The sequence below is a fragment of the Phoxinus phoxinus genome (assembly GCF_949152265.1).
Source record: "Phoxinus phoxinus genome assembly, chromosome: 3".
NCBI classification, from domain to species: Eukaryota; Metazoa; Chordata; class Actinopteri; order Cypriniformes; family Leuciscidae; genus Phoxinus; species Phoxinus phoxinus.
Window position 1 is genome coordinate 13,003,794 of NC_136878.1, and position 15,257 is coordinate 13,019,050.

Consider the following 15,257-nt stretch of genomic DNA (forward strand, 5'->3'; position numbering starts at 1 on the left):
ACTGCCTTATTTAGAAAGGGGGTCTTTGACATAAAAACTGGGTTGTTAACTAAACCTATTAAAGGGATAGTTCCCCCACAAATTAAAATTCTGTCATTAATTACTCACCCTCATGTCGTTCCAAAACCCGTAAGACTTTCGTCCATCTTCTGAACACAAAAGATATTTTTGATGAAGACTGAGAGATTTCTGTCCCTCCATTGACACTTGACAGCTACGCAACCACTTTTGACTTAAGGTCTGTCTCTGCATTGTGTATTTTAACTCCTCTATGCTAAATTAAAGTATTTTAAGTTTGCCACATCAGTGCAATAATACTATTTTATGACATGAATAAAAACATTCTCTATGTGGAAACCAGCACCTCAAATGACCACATAAATGTAAATATAAAGAAAAACAACCACAGATAAACATTCAAATGTTCAGTACTTAAATTTTATGAACAAACTAACAAGCCAGCTGTCATCCATAGCAGAATAATGTTGTCAAAATACACTTGCAGAAGCCCATATGTATATCCCATTAGCACAGACTGCTACACGTGAAATCCTCAAGCTACATACTTCAATACCGGTCATAAATCCTTATGAAGACTCTGGAACTGATCTTCATTTTTGAAATCTTTAACCTCACATGAACAGAATGATCTCCATTACACTCTACAATGGAGGTTATACAGCATCTGTTGGAAGAGTGCATCCCTCTAAACAAGGGATTCATAGACAAATACATCACAATGTATATTATATACTAGAGGTCGACCGATTCATCGGTTTTGCCGATTAATCGGCACCGATTGTTGACTGGTGGAACTATCGTTATCGGCAAAAATATATACCGATAGTTTTTCCTGGTTGCGTCCATTGCTGGAGCGGCTGAGAAGCGCGCGCTGTCATTCATTACACAGTGTAGAGCTGAGAAGGGTCTGCTGGCATGATGCAGTACAAGAGCGGCCTCTAGAGGTGTAATAAAAACTCGTGCCTCGTGTTGTTTATTTCGACACGTGATTCTGCGTGCTGCACTGAGAGCACATGCTGCGTGGAGAGCGCTGACATCAGACGCGCGGTTAAAGCACCGACAGCTCAAATGTATGTATACAGTACATTGTCATATCATTATAAAGTGATAAATTTGTTGACTAAATGCTGCATTAGTAGAGAAAGAACAGCACAACAGTGTGTTTGTTTGCCTTCGAGGCTGAGAGGACGCTAACATTAGTAGTACCTCAAGCGGTTAAAACACTGACAAACATAAACGTAAGTCCGACCCGAATGTTTAATGTCACAGTTGTTACCTCTATATTTGCATTAGTTCATATCCAGCTGGTCACTTTTATGCATTAAATATGCAGAGAAGTTGCATATTTAAAGCTAGAGACGTAAGCAAACTGATATGTTCATACAGCCGACAGAAACATAAACGAATCAGAAAAGCATTCGATTTCGGTTATTATTTTTTTTTCATCTTCACTTTAATAAAAATTTTGTTACTTTTTTATTAATTAAGTTGGCTTGAAAAGAACAGTTAAATAGTTAAATTTTGAATGTAACTGGTTTTATTTGTTATTTAGAGTATTACTTTTTGTTTCAGTTTGAATGAATGTCTTTTATTGACTTAAATATTTATTCACATTTATATATTTATTTCATTTAGCATGGTTTCATGGTTCAATACAGTTTTTTTTATTTTTATAATAAAGTTCAGCACTGTTTTACTTGGAGTGTTATGTTTGTTTTTATCCAGTATCAATTTTAAAAACTATCGGTTCATTAATCGGTTATCGGCAAGTATGGCCCAACCTAGCTATCGTTATCGGTAAAATCCACTATCGGTCGACCTCTATTATATACATATAAGATTGATAAGACAGTTACCAACAATTTTGCAGCCATCATCAAGCTGTTACTAATCAACAAAACAATAATTAATCAGCAAAAATTAAAACCTCCAGATGATCTTGAAAAGAGAGAACAAGGCTATTTGACAACGCATAGTTCTAGAGCATTAACTCTTTTAGACAACACTTCTGGTCGTATTAAATACAGTAATATTAGATATTACAAATTTGAATGACTATCAAGCAAATTAATAGGACGTTTAAGTTTAACACACCATACATGTAAACAGAGTTTGTTAGCAGTGTATCGGTCCGTCTGTGAGATTGTTTACGAGTGAGTCCATGTCATTAGGTCAAGACCCTCTGTCTGTTTCCTTCCCTCGATGTCTGTATGGTCTACCTGTCCAGTGTTTGATTGAATCTGTCCTTTAGTAAGGCACAGTTGAATATGCTCTGGTTTTTCAGTAAACCAATACACTGCTCATATACTTGTGTTTGAGATAGTTGATGAGCCTGGGTGGAATCTCCAGAGAGTCCAAAGAGTGAATCTTGTTGACCTGTATCATGTGTCTACGGATGACCAATCTACACTGAGATGCCAGAGTCTTCGGACACCCTGTTTAAAAAAAGAGAGATGAATAAAACAGTTATTAACAATCGCATGGCAATCAGTGCTATTTTAGTATCATTCATATACTATTATAGTGTTCATTAATATTTTGGATTAGCTTTTATTTGTATATTTTCAGTTTTCACTTTATTTTAGTTTGAATAATTAAAGTTTTTAAAGAGAAACTTTTTAATTTAATATTTTTTTATATGTTTGTTAATAGTTGTGGTTACCAAAAAGAACACTGATTACATTTTTTTTTTAAAGAGACGTTATACTGCTAAAAACATTTCTCACCTCGCTCTTTAAGCAACAGCTCAACAGCTTCATTCTGTTTGGTGCTCTTCTCTATAATGAGGGTCGGCAGGTAGACGTTTGCCCCAAAGTCAATGAGCAGTTGAATGTATTCGACTCCACAGCCGTGTCGCAAACACAGTTCCAGGACCGTCTTCTGCTGAGTGGCCCTGCCGATCACCTTCTCTTCCGGGCTGTTATAGTTCGGATCCGCCCCATATAACAGCAACATTTTAAAGCAATCCAGGTGTCCATATATGGCTGACAGGTAAAGCGGCCCGCTGCACACGGCAACCCCCGATGCCCACAGGGTCACCTTTGACCTGGCGTTGACCTCTGCCCCGTTCTGAAGCAGCTGGCGGAGGATCTCCGGGTCGCCCTCTCGGGCGGCGGTGAGCACCGGCGAGCTGTTGTTCAGGTGACTTCCGTTCGGATTAGCCCCGGCACGGAGTAAGGCGAGCACGCAGCTCAAGTAACGCCCGCAAACAGCAGTGAAAAGAGGAGTCTGGGCTTTTACATCAAGGGAGTCCACCTCAGCCCCATGGGCCAGGAGCAACTGCAGGCACCTCAGGTGACCTACAGGGAACAAAACATCTGCGTCTTGGTGTCCAACAAACTCAGATGTGCCATCAGAGAGTGCGTGCAACGGTGACGCATGTACCTTTGGACGCAGCCATGCGTAACGGGGTACCTGGGATACCCCAACCACTCTGCTGATTAATGCACTTCCTGTAGCGTTCTTGTGACAGTAGCTCACCCAACAGGAAATGGTCATCATCAGCCACAGCTCGGTTCAGCTCCAGACTCTCAGCAGCAGATTCATCCTCTTCCACTGGTCGCAGAAGGAGCATGGAGAACAACTGTGGAGAAAAAGAAAGTGTACGCACAGATCAGTGTCACAGATTTTGCTTTGTTTCATTTTTATTTCAACTGACAAAATGTATATTTTTAATAAGTTAACAAAAACAACACTGGTAGCTAGATTTTCAGCCAGAATATTCAAGATGAATTACATTCTCTTCCAATAGTGAAGTGTTGCACTTTTAAGTTCAGGTGTGCATAACAACAAAACCTTATATTGTTTTATCATGTCATAAATTCTGATTAACTCAATACTGGTATGCGTGACAGCGTTCAAAACATTAAAACGCTTTGTCATGATGAACTTTATTTTTCTGCATTAGCTTTAACGCACCACTAGCAAGCAAACACAACACAGGTTAGCCGACTAGCAAATAAGATAAAACCCATAAATACAAGCAAAACTGAATTCTTAAAGGCTTTATGTTTCTAAACTCAACTGAGAGTAATACTGAGCATACACGGAAGAAAATTCATTCTCTTTGAGCTCGGTAGATTTAATTCGAGTAGTGCTAACGTTATCTGTAAATAACACAGAGATTGACTCGCTCTCTCCGACCTGCTGTCAAACAAACATACATTTTAACGGTACAAACGACTACAATTATACACCATGACCATTTAGCAGATATTTTAAGTGTGTTTTCGTCTCAAGGACACTCACCGAGCTAATAATAAGCCAAACACTGACGACGAGTAGCGGAAGATGTTCTGCGGGCGACCAGAGGGGGCGCTGTGCAAACATCGCCATTGGATAATGACCGGGTTAAATTTTACCCACAAACTTAATAATGAAAATAATACGATCACATTCAATGCACATTTTTTACTAAAAATGTATATTTATTTAAAGAAAATATCCATTTAAATTGAATGGTGTACAAAACAGTGCAATTATCAAAACAAGCGTGTATAAAATTATGTAATTACACAGCAAAACTTAAAAATAGATGTAATGTAACCAACAGGCTGTCATTTTCAGTGGCATTACTCATTGCTTATTTCAAAATTCCCTTTTGACTATTGCTGAACATTCTTTTTTTTCTAATTTAATCAAAAAATTATATTGTAAACAGATGCTTCTCAATAAAGGAAGCATTTTTAAACACATTGATTTTGCATCTCACATAATAAGATTAGCCTGTCTGGAGCTCAACAGCAGGGCTCAAGAACTAAAGCTGTCAAATCATTTCCACATATGATACACAAACAATACATTCATTTTACACATCCAGTAGAAAAAAAATAAAAACAATATTGCTTTGCAAAACTATATATGCAATGTATTCAAAAGGCTTGGACAAAAGGACATAAGTAATATGGCCCACCATCAACTGTTTTATGTGCATCAAATTATTTGTTTGGCATTAGAGCTAGGCTTTAACAATCCAGCATCCTATTGCATTTCAATCAGCAGCATTTTTTCAGCTGTATTTCTTTGTATGCAAAATAAACAGTGTTTGCAATATAGAAAACCACAAAAATAATACTATGCCCTTGAGCAACAAAAACAAAAACAAAATGTTAATACATTTGACCCGTTTTCTAATAGTGTGTTCCCTTTATTTACCTGAATCTCACAGCAGCTGCTTATGTGTCTGAATAAATCAGTATCAGGGTCTGGTTTTCAAATGTACAGCACATATTACATATATTATATTAAAAGAAAGACATTTAAAAAACTACCGTTCAAAATAACTCGAATGAAACAAGGTCAAATTTGATCAGAATGGCATTTAAACAAAACTAATTATTCTGATTGCCTATGATCAAAGCATTTAGCTTCAATCCTCACGGTCTGAAGGCCAGCAAACACACTCAAGTCCACAAATGTATAGAACATTTCAGGAATGTTCAGAACAGATATAATAGGGTAAAATAATACACACAGTGCTAGAAAAATCACATGTACATCAATGATACACAATCACAAACTGGTGTGTGGACTTTTTTCCTATTATGGCGGCCTCAATTGTGAAAAGAGTACTGCATGAATCTTTTCAATACTCTGGACATTTGTTCCTTAGGGTATCAGTCAAAACATTTCCAATCTGTTACTATGGAGACTCAATGGGATTCTTGTACCTCCTCTTTGGAATGTTCCGTTTCCACAGAAACAGGTTTGTCCTTAGAGGAGGTCAGATCGTGTTCGGTGGCCGCAGGCTCTGCCCCTTCTTTCTCATTGCACTTCTCAGCTCCTGGACCCGCCTCCTCTCCGTCGCCATTACTCAAAGGAGCACAGCTTCCGTTTGATTGGACAACAGGAGCAGTGGGAGTGTTCTCATTTGGACTGTCCTGTTCTGCAGGTGCGTTGATTGGTCCAGATGGATCAGGGAGAACTCCATCTGCAACAGCCAGCTGCTGTAAATGGAGGAGAGGGAGACAGTGACATGTCAAACTAATACCTCTCCACTCAAAAACTGCAACTCCCACAACCCCACTTACTCGCTGTAATTCAGTCATGGTTCTTTCTCCTTCTACCTGCTTCTGTGTGAGGGACAGCAGCTGGTCTAGAACAGACTGTTTTGGGTGCATGCCTCTGTCATAGTGGTTATACATCCCACACCAGAACCTGGGGAACACAAATACACAATACAGCACTTCATTAAAACTGTTGATTGAGTACATCAGTGATATATATTTTTTTACCATGCTTTTGGTGCTAAACTATTCATTAAGCACGAGACATTACAGATATTGAATTAATTTTGGTTTCACTAACAGTATTACACCAGTATTATCTTTTTTGTTTGCAGTAAGCACAGTGGAGAGTGATGTTGTGCATTTACACCCATCTGTGTTTGTTGGTGACAAGTGGAAAGGTGGTTAGTTCATGTGTTTGAGAGTGTATTCATACTTGAAGTGCAGGGGTAAAGTGCTTGGTCTGAGAAGTGTGCTCTCTACTGTACGTCGGTACAAGGGGTTTCGATACTGGTGCTGGTTCTCCAGAAGATGTGTCCACAATGAAAACGTTTTTTCATGCAACCTAAAATCCCACACAGAATGTTGAAGCAAAGCATTTAAAATCATTCAAGACTTGGAAACAAACAAGCAAGAGTATGGTTGATTTCACTTCTGTCCGAATCGAGAATATTTGCTTTTAAATTTTAAAGCACACACATTAAATGCTGACAGATTTTTTCTTTTCTTTTTTTAATCAATGAGTGTGTGTATGTGAATTCTATCCTCACCTCATTTCCAGTCGCTCTTTCTGGCAGTTGCCGATGAAGTTGCCGTACTGGCAGGCGTAGACTTGGTTGTGTATTTCTATGAGGTAACGTTCATTAAACTCAAACACACAGGGAAATTGTTCTGACAGCTGCCACACGCACTCCAGGAATTGGGTGAACACCGGAGACACTTCCTTGGGGTCTGTGTCCAGATGGCCACACCTAGAGCACAAACGTATATATACAAATGAGCACATGATGTCACAAAAAACTGACCAGTTATTGACAATAATGAGATCACCATTAACAAAGTCAGCCTTTATATAGTATACAAAAGGTAATTATTACATATAACACTTTTAATATTATTTAACATATTAATAATACCGCTATATAATATTTATATTTACTGTTATTAAACACTGTGATATTGTTTTAAGGATTATTTACCAATTCATGTAACGGCGGTCAAAAGTTCTTACCTGTGACTGAATTTATGACCAAAAGAGATCCACTCCTTTTCTATTAAAACCTGTAAAAAAGTCAAATAATCAATGAATTTCCCTCAGTCTGCTATTTGATAAACATTTAGAGACCACACAAAAGACCATCAATTTTTCCATAAGTCTAGGTGTTTTACCTTTTAATACACACTCCTGTAAAAAATTTGGGGTCAGTAAGATTTTGTAAAATACATTAATACTTTTATTCAGCAAGGACACATTAAAATTGAACAAAAGTGACAGTGAAGACACTGTGAAATAAATGCTTTCTATTCATTAAAGTATCCTGAAAAATTTTTTATCATGGTTTTCACAAAACATTAAGCAGCACTACCGTTTTCAACATTGATGATGATAATAATAATAATAATAAGAAATGTTTCCAGAGCATCAAATCAGCATTTTAGAATGAAGACTGAAGTAATGATGCTTTTCACATTACTTGATAGAAAACAGATAATTTTAAATTGTAATATATAATCACAATATTACTGTCTAACTGTATTGTTGAATCTTACCAACCCTAAAATTTTGAACAGCAGTATATATTTAGTTAGTTACACAGGAATAGTAGATGACTTATTTAGCAAAGCCATGACCTGCTTAACAGTGACAAATGTGAGCGTGCACTTCAAATTCATCGGAGTCCTGTGTTGAGTGTAGAGGTTATAGGTTACTAGCTCATTACCATGAGGCCTTTAATGGTTCTGTAGTATGGGTCCAGCAGTATGCAAGCCAAAGAGCACACCTGAGCCGTTCTGTCCCATCCATCAGAACAATGTACCAACACACTCGCCCTCTCGTCACAGACAGCCTATAACACACAAACAAAATGACGTAAATCCTTTTTGATCATTTGTGTTGGTGTGTCTCTCCATGTAATTATAGATTTGAGGTCAGTACCCTGGCGAGGAACACGCCTGCATCCATCACAGATTTGATGTGCCTCAGCCAGCCGGAATTCTCCAAACCTATCAGATAGTCACTCATGGAAGGGGATTTCATAGAGCACACTGCAAAGAACAAAGGTACAACCGACCATCACTTTATCTACTCCTGGCTTTAAAAGGTACAACCAACACTCAAGTGAGCATAAAGTTGCAAACACAAGCGTAATTAGCTTATATAGAGTTAGTATTACATATACCAGTACAAATGAAAAAGCTAGTCCTCTTACCCTCCAGGAGTTTTTGCAGGCTGTTTCTCATGACGTGGATGTTTTCAATTCCTTGGAAGTGGAACCTGATATTGGAGTAGTTGTCCTCATTCTCATAGCCTTTACCAGCTGCGCGGTTCGCCATTGCATTCAACTGACAGACAAAAAACGCATATAAATACATGCACATGTTTCTCCAGATGATCAGGTTATGGTTTACAGTTGTTTCACACTAAAAGAATAGGGAAAGGAATAATATGTTGTTTTTCTAGTTATATTGGTGAAACATGAGACGGGCAACAATAAACAGAACAGTATATACAATATTTACAATACATACAAAAAAAAAATACATTGCATAACTAAACTATGACCAGAATTGATTAGTTAACTAATCAGATTCTGTAAATGTTCATTACATAAATAGAGGAGTACCGGTAGTTGGGTTCAGAGGTCAGAGGGTGAAAGATTACACATGACACCTATGTGACTCCTACATATATGCCAGAGCAGTTGGGGTTGAATGTTTAAAGATAAACATTTACAAGTCCCATCATGAGTTGTCCTCTAATGTATATAGAAAGGTTAAGGTTAAAGGTCACACCTTAGGCCGTGTGTCCACTACATATATAAAAGGGCAGTTGGGGTTTGCTTGGCTGATGACCTGAAGCATCTGCTCGTCTTCTACACAGCGAGAGTTCAAACCTGACAAAGGCTGACTGCAGCGACAGATCGCAGCCTGCAAGAAAGTCACACAAAATACAAAGAACAGACAAGGATGTTGTTAGCTGCACAACTTCTCACCTTTCCAGTATAAACCTGTTGATGTATTCATATGTCCTCAACATGGTGCAAACTGTAAAAATACGATTAGTCGACTGTGAAATTAGCTGTAAAAAGCCTAATAAGGCATTTTGCTGCTAACTATCTAGGTTTAATCTACCAATACATTTTTCATTTAAATGTATTGAATAGATTGGACTACTCAATAACTTTGCAGTATTGTATAAAATAGACTGCCCGGCCAAAAAAAAAAAAAAAGGATTATTGCAGTGATTATTAAGTTTCTAGCATGTTATATGTTTCCCAACAGTTCTTCTAACCGTAATTGATGAGTGTGTAGCTTTCTTAAACAACCATGACGCAAGAAAGACACATCATGGCCATATTCCAGGATGACAATGTCAAGATGCATCAGGCTCAAATTGTAAAAGAATGGTTGAGAGTGAGCATGAAGAATTATTTTCACACATGAATCGGCATCTCTGAGTCCAGACCTTAAATTAGTAGACTTTACAGAGTGCTTGACTCTTGCATTGTCAATACAAAATTTTGACCAGAAATTGATGCACCCCTTGATGGAAATAACATTCAACATTCATGCTCCCTCCAAAACATTATTTCACAATTTGAGACCAATGAATCTTGACATTGTCATCCTGGAATATGGTCATGATGTGTCTTCCTACATGCTTGTTTAAGAAATGTAAAGCTAAACACTCCATCAGTTGGGGTTAGAAAAACTGTTGGCAAACATAAAACATGCTAGAAACATATTAATCACTGCAATAATGATGCAATCATAGACAAACATTTGCCCATTTAAATCCTAATAATTACTCATTTTTTTGGCTGGACAATGCATGTATATAATTATTAAAAGCTTTTCTCTAAACTTTGTCGGCTATCTTTGATGAATTTGATGAGTTTGTTGCAGTGCATTTTGGGACATTATCTGTTAAAGGGTTAGTTCACCCAAAAATGAAATTTCTGTCATCATTTACACACCCTCATGTTGTTCCAAACTTTCGTTCATCTTTGGAACATAAATTAAGATATTTTTGATTAAATCTCAGAGCTTTCTAACCACCATTGACTGCAACGTTATTAGCACTTTCAAGGCCCAGAAAGGTAGTAAAGACATTGTTGAAATAGTCCATGTGACTACAGTGATTCAACCTTAATGTTATGAGGCGACAAGAACACTTTTTGTCCACAAAAAATAAAAAACAGACTTTTTTCAACCATTTCTTCTCTTCCATGTCAGTCTCTGACACTGTTTAAACACACTGAGAAGCGCTTCCTGGTTCTACGTCAGAATGCAGGCTTATTATTGGCCGGCTCCTGCGTCAGGATCACACGCATGCGTCATGGTGCTCACGTGAACAGCATCGGAGAATAACACAGAAGAGAAGAAATTGTTGAATTTTTTTTCTTTTCTGTTGTGCACAAAAAGTGTTCTCGTCGCTTCATAGTATTAAGGTTGAACCACTGTAGTCACATGGAATATTTTAACGATGTCTTTACTATCTTTCTGGGCCTTTAAAGTGGTAATAACGTTGCAGTCTATGGGGGGTTAGAAAGCTAAATTTGTGTTCAGAAGATGAACGCCGAAGATTAAGGTTTTACGGGTTTGGAACGACATAAGGGTGAGTAATTAACGACAGAACGATTTCATTTTTGGGTTAACTAATCCTTTAAGGATACATACAATGCTTTCTTAGAATTTGGCCATTTGTCTTAGACGGCAGCATAATTATGATGTCTACTGTATGAAATAGCCTTTGCGTTAGGAGTGTGCCTATGATGCCTTAAAATGCTGTCTAGGTGGGGAGCCCACTAGGTTGTGGAACAGAGCCATTGTGTGCATTTATAAAGTGTATGCCATGCGCTTGTACACCTTTGTATCTTTGTGATAGTAAGACAGAGCAGGCAATCGCCCTCGGCTCCTAAACTTGGCACTGCCTGTTACCGTAGCAACACTGGCACTTTTAGGGAGTCCAAGGATAGATGGATAAGTGCTGCAGATCTATGTGAAAGAGAGACAGAGGGACAGTTTTAAGAGATCTATGAGACAGAAAAAAAACATATTTTTTTTATATTATAACACAATTTAATTATAAAGATTTTAAACAAAAAATTCTGACCAAGTGTTGGGCGCATACAATACAGTTAAAAAGTTTGGGATCCACAAGGTTTGTTGATCATCAGTTGATCATTACAAAACAGTAATATCGTGAAATATTACAATTTAATAAATGATTGTTTTAAAATGTAATTTATTCCTGTGATGACAAAGCTGAATTTTCAGCATCAGCGTCACATGATCCTTCAGAAATCATTCTAATATGCTGATTTGGTCCTTCCTTGCGTCTTATTATCAATGTTAAAAACAGTTGTGTGGCTTTTAATTGAAACAATGTAGTCAAATGTATCACTTTTTATTAATATTAAGGTTCCTTCCAGAAGAAAAGTATAATTGTTTTTTTTTATCTTACTGACCCCACACTTTAAACGGTAGTGTGTTTGATTGAAACTCTTGCTGGGTTCTGCCTAAACCATATTTATCATGGTGGTCAGTGGATGAAAAAAAGTTTGACTGATTATTGTTAAATGGTCCTAAACAGGATGCATGTTCACTTTACTATGTTTATAATGCTACCTTATAGTTCTTGTTGAGGTGGCTGATTTCCCAATATTCATTGGAGAGACCCATCCTGCTGAAGTCGTTCGCCAAACTGATGAATTCCCAACCCTGTCTCCTGTCCTCCTTATTTTGATGTGGAGTATAGATAAAGGCATAAAGCTCATCTTCTTTGACTGAAATGACACAAGTATGTCATTATTGGGCCAGTCCTGCACTGTCACTACATTCATTAAACATGTGTTGTTAACCAAAATGATTAAGAATTGTTTTCGCTAACTGAAATAAAGCTAAAATCAAATAAATATTAGATTAAAGCTGCCAAATTTCTAACAAAATTACTTCTAACTGAAGTATAAGTTTAAGATGAAGTAAAAAAAATAAAAATAAAAAATCAATTTATAAACCTAATAAAAATGCACATAAATACTAAACTTAAACAAAAATTGTAATATAAATATTAATAAATACTATAATACATAATACATAAATAACACTGTCATGTTAATGTGATTTCATGTCTTGCATACTTAAACATTTGATTTTCTGAGGGTTATTAATTCAAAAATAAAAAAGGAAATCTCATTAACACCGACTTTGCTCATACCAATGCAGCAAACCACCAGTATGTGTGCGGTGTGTGTGTACCTGGTTGAGAAAGGCGCAAAACTGACTGATAGACATCCTGACAATCTTTCTCTCTTTGGAACAGCAGATGAAGCATCTGGAAGGTTTTACAGCGGATCAGGAGCGGACAACCAGACGCGGTTAAAGGAAGTTTCTCTACAGATGCAATGTGATGATGCAGCACCTTCAAACACAAAGGATTGAAATAGAACCAGTGTAATCAGACATATCTAGATGTGTGTTTCTAAAAGACTCAACAACATATGCCCTATGGTGGAAGAGATGGCTACATCCGAAATCAGGCGAGAAACAAAAGTCCAAATTCACAGGACTTCATAAAAAAGTACACGGATGACCTGTGCATATGATGGACACTTTATTATCCCATGAGGCCACGCCACGGGAGATGATTTTGTGAATTGCAGTGAACGACACAACTGACTCTGGTAGGTCACATGATAATGACAACATGGCGAATGTAGTACATTCAGATTACATTCATGCTAAACACATTCACACAATATAGATCATACTTTCTTATCAGTTGTGAAGTGATTACTTATTCAAAATATGTACCTACTTAACAGAGTATGCGATTTCGGATGCAGCCCATGACATTATGTTCCCACTTGCCTACATTACCCATGTTTCTTTGCGTGTGCTGTTGGTTTGTTCCACGTAGATAAGGTGAGTAGCAGTCAAGTAAAGAGTGCCCAGAGCTGATGACTTTTCAGTGTACCTGTTCAGAAGTTTCACATACTCCACCTGCAAAAAGAAAACCAGTAAGAAAAGCATTAGCGCAGAATTATTGACTCAATGGTCTTCTACTAATGAACAAATCACTAGCCAATGACTGAAGGGGTTAAGCAGACAGAATCACGTCTGTTGGGTTTGGATGTGCCCCTCAGGGAGCAGAACCCATCATCCAGACTATGTTTAACACAATGGAGAGGAAATCCTACAGAACCTCTTAAGTCTACTGTCAGCACATCCTGTTGCTCCATCTCTGCATTTTTGTCATTTCGGTTACTGAATAACAAGCGATGAAACAACTGTAACAATTGCCACTTCAGCACAAAGGAACATTTTATTATGAGTCAAAGTCTAATGTATTCTGCTCATTTATACTTGATGAAGAACTAATCTTTTTAGTAACTGATTAAAAAATATATTTTCAGGTCTTTAGGATAGCAAAATGAAGCTGGTCAGGTGTGAGATCTATATTGTCTCCATAAAGTGACAGGTTAGATCCTGTATTTCTGCATGACATGAAACTCAAACTAAGCCACAGTAGGTCAAATTAAGATTATATTAATTAAGATTAAAACGAATAACTATCTGTGAGCGGGAAACGCAGATCTAACCAGAGTTGTTAGCTGCTAATGTAGACCACAGTTCCTGCGGTACTGCTGATTCAACAAGTGACATCCTTTGAGCTGATCCCTCAAATACACACAACATACAAAAGGGTCCAGCAGTCATACTTAATACTTCTAAAAACGATCATATGACCATATAAATGTTATTTTCTACAGCATTACTTCTCAATCCTGGTCTGCAACCCAAACTGCACATATGCACATTTCAAATAAGATGATGAGCATCAAGTGTGATTAAATATGGTAGATGGGATACTGATCAGGTCTGAGAACCACTCAGTAAACGAAGTACTATAATGTGTAGGGAAAAAATATATAATGTAACTTAATAGAAACTAAATATTTACTAAATAATATTTTAGACATGTTTATAATACTAAGACCCGATTTATACTGTGAAATAATAGTAACTATTATTTCACAGTATAAATCGGGTCTTTAAACAATGCACTTCATATAACGTTATGCCTTTTACATTTCAGAGCAGGGTCCCTCACACACACGACACGAGTATCATCATATATGATTCGTAGAATAATTTTCTCACCCTTTGCCTACAGGTTCAAGAGCAAACTTACAAGTACACTTTTGAAGTGCCAACTGAAAACAAATTCAAAGTCCATTCTGATTCATTAAGATGCGTTAAATTCAGCAACTAACTTTAAAATGCATTGGATGAATTTAACAGCATAGAGTATACAAAGCTCGGAATCGTGTTAAACAACCAATTTAAACGCTTCCTTCTGCATTGTTTTTGAGTCTGACATTACTTTACACGAGTAAGCTAGGTTAACAGTTACACCTGTTGATCAGATTCAGACCTACCTTTGGCGTTATAATGTGCTCCATATTTTCATTGGGTAATCATCCAACTGTCCACGTTAAACTTTCGCTGTTTGTGTGTTTAGTGGTTAACATATTTGTTTGGGGAAATCGTTATACGTTGCTGTCGTTCCTCCCTAACATGAGGAAGACTACAATCATGTCAGCTGACGGGAGCAGATATCGCGATAAGTCAAAGAGCAACGTGATTTCAGTCGCCAACTTGATGTACGGGTCGTCAACAGTTCATTCCTGAAGCATGCTGCATACTGTCTATGGCATGCTGTAATAATTTAACACTGCAGTACGCATGGACAGTAAAAGGGCAGTACATATGTAAATAAAACCTTATTGATTAAAATTTAATTATGCAAATTATTTTAGTAACACTCTAACGGTAACAATAAGTCATATAGCTACAACAGTTGTTATATAAAAAGCTATAAATAGTATAGCTATAGCTAAATGGGACAAATAAAAGAAACAAATAAAAGTTGGCTTTTTATTTTGACATGACTCTAGAGCTGAAGTTTTCAGAGTGCTTGGGTGCTTGATGAAAAGTTGTAGTATA

General features: G+C 37.2%; 2 protein-coding genes across 7 annotated transcripts; both read right to left on the reverse strand.

Annotated features, from left to right (window-relative positions):
- Positions 1-416: 416 nt before the first annotated feature.
- asb12a (ankyrin repeat and SOCS box-containing 12a) lies at positions 417-4,358 on the reverse strand. 5 transcript variants are annotated; one of them, XR_013797026.1, is made up of 6 exons: positions 4,046-4,255; positions 3,854-3,941; positions 3,406-3,604; positions 2,748-3,320; positions 1,854-2,456; positions 417-753 (listed from the first exon to the last, which is right to left on the reverse strand). XR_013797026.1 is itself a non-coding variant. In XM_079608422.1 (5 exons), the coding sequence occupies exons 3-5, from the start codon at positions 3,593-3,595 to the stop codon at positions 2,302-2,304; spliced, it is 918 nt and encodes a 305-aa protein (XP_079464548.1). In that variant the 5' UTR covers positions 3,596-3,604; positions 3,854-3,941; positions 4,046-4,255; the 3' UTR covers positions 417-2,301. The 5 variants fall into 5 exon arrangements, 3 of the variants coding, with proteins under 3 accessions (XP_079464548.1, XP_079464546.1, XP_079464547.1); XR_013797025.1 differs by lacking the exons at positions 3,854-3,941; positions 4,046-4,255 and adding an exon at positions 4,270-4,358; XM_079608422.1 differs by having other exon boundaries at positions 417-2,456.
- Positions 4,359-4,433: 75 nt separating this feature from the next.
- mtmr8 (myotubularin related protein 8) lies at positions 4,434-14,954 on the reverse strand. Of its 2 annotated transcripts, XM_079608582.1 has the most exons (14): positions 14,690-14,954; positions 13,128-13,250; positions 12,507-12,669; positions 11,877-12,034; positions 11,115-11,243; positions 9,039-9,173; positions 8,456-8,588; positions 8,182-8,291; positions 7,967-8,092; positions 7,258-7,307; positions 6,797-6,997; positions 6,463-6,591; positions 6,051-6,177; positions 4,434-5,966 (listed from the first exon to the last, which is right to left on the reverse strand). In XM_079608582.1, exons 1-14 carry the CDS (start codon positions 14,711-14,713, stop codon positions 5,673-5,675), a joined length of 1,902 nt encoding a protein of 633 aa, XP_079464708.1. In that variant the 5' UTR covers positions 14,714-14,954; the 3' UTR covers positions 4,434-5,672. The 2 variants fall into 2 exon arrangements, with proteins under 2 accessions (XP_079464708.1, XP_079464709.1); XM_079608583.1 differs by lacking the exon at positions 14,690-14,954 and having other exon boundaries at positions 13,119-13,248.
- Positions 14,955-15,257: the final 303 nt, after the last annotated feature.